The 4,176-nt window shown below is 35.7% G+C and overlaps 1 protein-coding gene across 1 annotated transcript in view; it reads left to right on the plus strand.

The window, feature by feature from the left end:
- LOC106876081 (GTP-binding protein RAD) overlaps window positions 1-4,168 on the plus strand; it is a 29,729-nt gene extending 25,561 nt beyond the window's left edge. Inside the window, exons 2-3 of the mRNA XM_014924489.2 lie at window positions 508-691; window positions 3,330-4,168. Coding sequence (XP_014779975.2) covers window positions 508-691; window positions 3,330-3,577 — 432 coding nt within the window. The 3' untranslated portion in view covers window positions 3,578-4,168. The remainder of the gene's footprint in view (window positions 1-507; window positions 692-3,329) is intronic.
- The last annotated feature ends 8 nt before the right edge of the window (window positions 4,169-4,176 follow it).

The raw sequence follows: 4,176 nt of genomic DNA on the forward strand, positions 1-4,176 counted from the left end.
GAATGTTCTCAATTGTCGAAGGTGCATAGACACATCCGGTTTGTGGTTGTTTTGTGAAAAAGATGATGAAACGAATCCATGCATACGATCATTTCAAACTGTAATGTTTAACATGCAAAAAACATGGTAAAAAAAATTATATATATATATTATCCGGTTTCTGTGGTTGAAGAGGAGATAACTACTTCGAAATGCTTTCATTGCACAGTCTGGCTAGGTGACGCTGCGTGCTGATTTTGGTGTTTTTACACCATTTGTCTACACCGAAAAATTTTCACCGTGGCAAAACACAGTGAATAGCTTTCTGGCAGATTCGAATATGCTCCAAGCATATTTGAACTGGAAATACCCCACCACACACACACATGTATATGAAAAGATATCTTTATATTGCATCTCAGTTTCTGCCTATATGTGTATTTGCGTATATCCAGATTTATATCAGTTTTTGTCTTTTTGTCTCCTTGTATTTCATTCTCTCAATATTTATATATCTATACCTTGCAGTCTTTACCAAGTGGTGTAGATTATGATGCCTACGTCTTAGTATTCGGCATTGATGACAAACAGAGTTTCAACGACGCCGTTGATTTTCTATATCGTTTCCGTAAAGAGGATGTACACAACTGCCTGGTGGTTCTGGTAGCCAATAAAGTCGACTTGGTGAGAAACCGTGTCATTACCACTGAAGGTAATTAAAACAATTTCGCTATATTTTTATTCCTATTTCACCATCACCCCGTCTTTGTATCAGACCAGTTAGGAAAACCAGCCCCACCAAATTTCAAACTGCCACCACGATTCCCTCTTCACTCAACCAGAGAACATTTCGGGTGTGGTTTGACCTGATCAATCACTAATGTACCCACAAAAAGCCCATCCCTAACTTCAGTATGACTAGATACCGGCCCAATCTTTTTTTATTATTTTTGTTCTCACTCTTGCTTTGGATATCAGAGGGAAACATCCACAAATAAGTAAAATCGCTATTGGCATGTACTTCAAAGGAATGCTTAAAACAAGTTGAGTCTTGGAGCGAAGAAAAGCACGTCTAAACGCTACTTTTCTGATTTTGGCGTGAGGCCAGCAATTTTTAGGAAAGAGGTCAAGTTAATTACTTCGACTCCCAGTACTTGATTCCGAAAGGATGAAGGACAAAGCAAACCTCAGTAGAATTTGAACTTTGAAAATTAAGAGCCGGAAGAAATGTCCGTAAAGCATTTTGTACGGTAGAGCAACGATTCTGTCAGCTCGAATAATAATAATAATAATAATAATAATAATAATAATAATAATAATAACTCTGCCAACCAGGAAGGGACAACTGGCACAGCGACCTAAGTGAGGCAGATCAGAAGTTTTGTATAAGAGTTGCAGGAAGCAATGAGTAAAGAAGACACAGAGTACTAGCATTAAAAGGTACCAACAGCAGGAAGCTGCCAGATATGAATAGGAAAGTAGATTCTGTTATGAGTAGGATAGATACTAAAAATATAGGTGACACTAACTTATTGATCTATGCAATAGGGGTTGTATTTGCTAGAAGACTAGGCATTCCTCGAGGAAAGAATAGAAAAGAGCAAATGTGGAAAAGTAGATTACAAAATAAAGTAAAAACTTTCAGACAAAATTTGAGTAGAATAGAAACCTGTAAACTGAACAAGTTAGGAAGTGCAAGATTTAAATCTTCTCTTGAGAAAAGTTGCTTAGTCAAAGAGAAAGGATTTGGAACAGTCATGGAAAAGTTGAAACAGCGTATCATAGCAGCAGCAGGTAAGCTTTCCAGATATCAAAAAAGAAAAGAAAGATCATTATTAACAGAACAGATTAATAATGAGACAGACCAGAGGAGATTTTATAGCCAAGTAAATAGTGAAGAACAAAGTACTGAAAAAGAGAAACCTAATGCAGAAGAGGCTAGAAAATTCTGGAGTAATATTTGGCATAAGCCAGTCAAGTATAATGCAGATGCAGCATGGTTAAAGAAAGTAAGGGAAAAAGTAGTGAGTGAGAAGCAGTCAGATCTAAGACTAACTAGTGCATTATTGAGTAAAGTGTTAGAAAAATTGTCGAATTGGAGCAGATTTAATTCAAAGGTACTGGTTAAAGAAATTTAGTAGCTTACTGAGGGAGCTTATTTAGTAGATACTGAGGGATTGCCTGGATGGAGGAATAATACCAGATTGGATGACGAGAGGGAAAAGAGTACTCCTTATGAAAATCAAAAGCAAGAGTAAAACAGCTAGTAATTATAGACTAATCGCTTGATTATAATTAGCGTGGATGTTGTTAACAGGACTGCTCTCAGAAAGCATTTACGAATACCTCGACAGCCAGAATTTGTTGCCAGAAGAACAGAAACGTTGTAGGAAGAAAACTAGAGGAAGGTATGATCTATTATACACAAACAAAGTAGTTCTAAATGAAGTAAAATCTAGAAAGAAAAATTTAACAATAATATGGGTAGATTATAAGAAAGCCTACACACTTATGAATAAGTGAATGTTTAAGTATATTCAGTATTGCAGACAACATAAGATAATTAATTAGCTTTAGCATGAAGAAATGGAAAGTAGATCTCTACTCAGGTGACACAGTCTTGGAGAAAGTTAATATCAATAGAGGAATTTTCCAAGGAAACCCGTTATCTCCTTTAATATTTGTCTTATGTCTAATCCCACCCAATGCAGGGTATCAGTTCAGAAATAGTAAGGGGAAAATTAGCCATTTGCTCTACATGGATGATCTGAAACATTTTAGTAAGAATGAAAGGAAATAGATCCTTAATACAAACTGTAAGACACTTCAGCAAAGATATAACCATGGACAAGGGTGCGATATTAGTAATGAAAAATGGACAGGTAGTCAACAGTGAAGGTATCCAATTACCAGATCGCTAAGACATTAAAATCACTGAAAGAAGGAGAGAGTTATAAGTATCTAGGAGTATTAGAATCTGACAGAGTACTAACTATAGAAAGTAAGGGGTGTCAAGGGGTGGTGGGGACAAACGCAAATGCAAAGATACACATACACACAAAAAAAACACATTCACAAACACACACTTATACATATGACGGGCTTCTTTCAGTTTCCATCTACCAAACCCATTCACAAGCCTTTGGTTGGCTAGGGGCTATAGTAGAAGACACTTGCCCAAGGTACCACACAGTAAGACCCCATGGTTTAGAAGCAAGCTCCGTAACCACACAGCCACGTCTACACCGAATAGATTTTTCCCGCCCACAAAAATTAATGGTCTTTTCCCTTATATTGTAATTAATAATATTGACCAAATCAATGAAATTCATGTTTATTTACTGTTGCAGAAGCCAAAGGAATTGCATCCGCCTACGACTGCAAATATATAGAATCGTCTACAATCTTGAATCACCATCTTGATGAGTTACTCGTCTGTCTCGTCAGCGAAATCAGATCGCGTCAACGTAAATCTCGTTCTTCTCACGAGAAGACCTCTCAAAAGAGTCGTTCGCCGGTTTCACCCAAACATCTTTTCAACAAGTTGTTTCGGCGAGGAAGCATTTCGAAATCTTATGAAAACCTTGCCGAAGACTGAAATGAGTGAACTAAAGCACAAATTTGTGTGTGTAAAAAAAAAAGTCTTACATTGTGTTGCACTTGTTTGCAGTTTATATTTTCATTTTAATTATTTTCGTTCATATTTGATATGCTTAAACATGAACTGTGAATGAAACTGAACAGATGTTTATCTCAAGTTTCCTTTTTATACCTTGGTGATTATTTATATTCAGTCACGATTGCATATTCATTTTATATTACTTTCCATTTTTCTTCCAATCTTTTTCAATTCTTTATATAAGGAATCAAGTTTTTTCTACTCCCTTACAACAAGGGTACTTTGCCGATAATTCTCGGCAGATGGAAATATTATTTTGACACAGGAGTAAATGTCAAATTTTTTTTTTTTTTTTTTTTGGGATACGAATTATAAAGCGAAGCCGACTATATAAGATGACTTTCCTCCCATTGCGATAATACGGATATTGCAAAAAGAGCAAAAAAGAAAAAAAAAAGAACTATTTACGCTGATCACTTTTAACTAAATGGACTTACAAAACGTGTGTGAACATTTTCGCATGTAAATTATCTGTGCGAAACAATTCCTTTTCAATATAAAAACAATTATATTTAATA

The sequence above is a fragment of the Octopus bimaculoides genome, chromosome 20, assembly GCF_001194135.2.
Source record: "Octopus bimaculoides isolate UCB-OBI-ISO-001 chromosome 20, ASM119413v2, whole genome shotgun sequence".
NCBI lineage: Eukaryota > Metazoa > Mollusca > Cephalopoda > Octopoda > Octopodidae > Octopus > Octopus bimaculoides.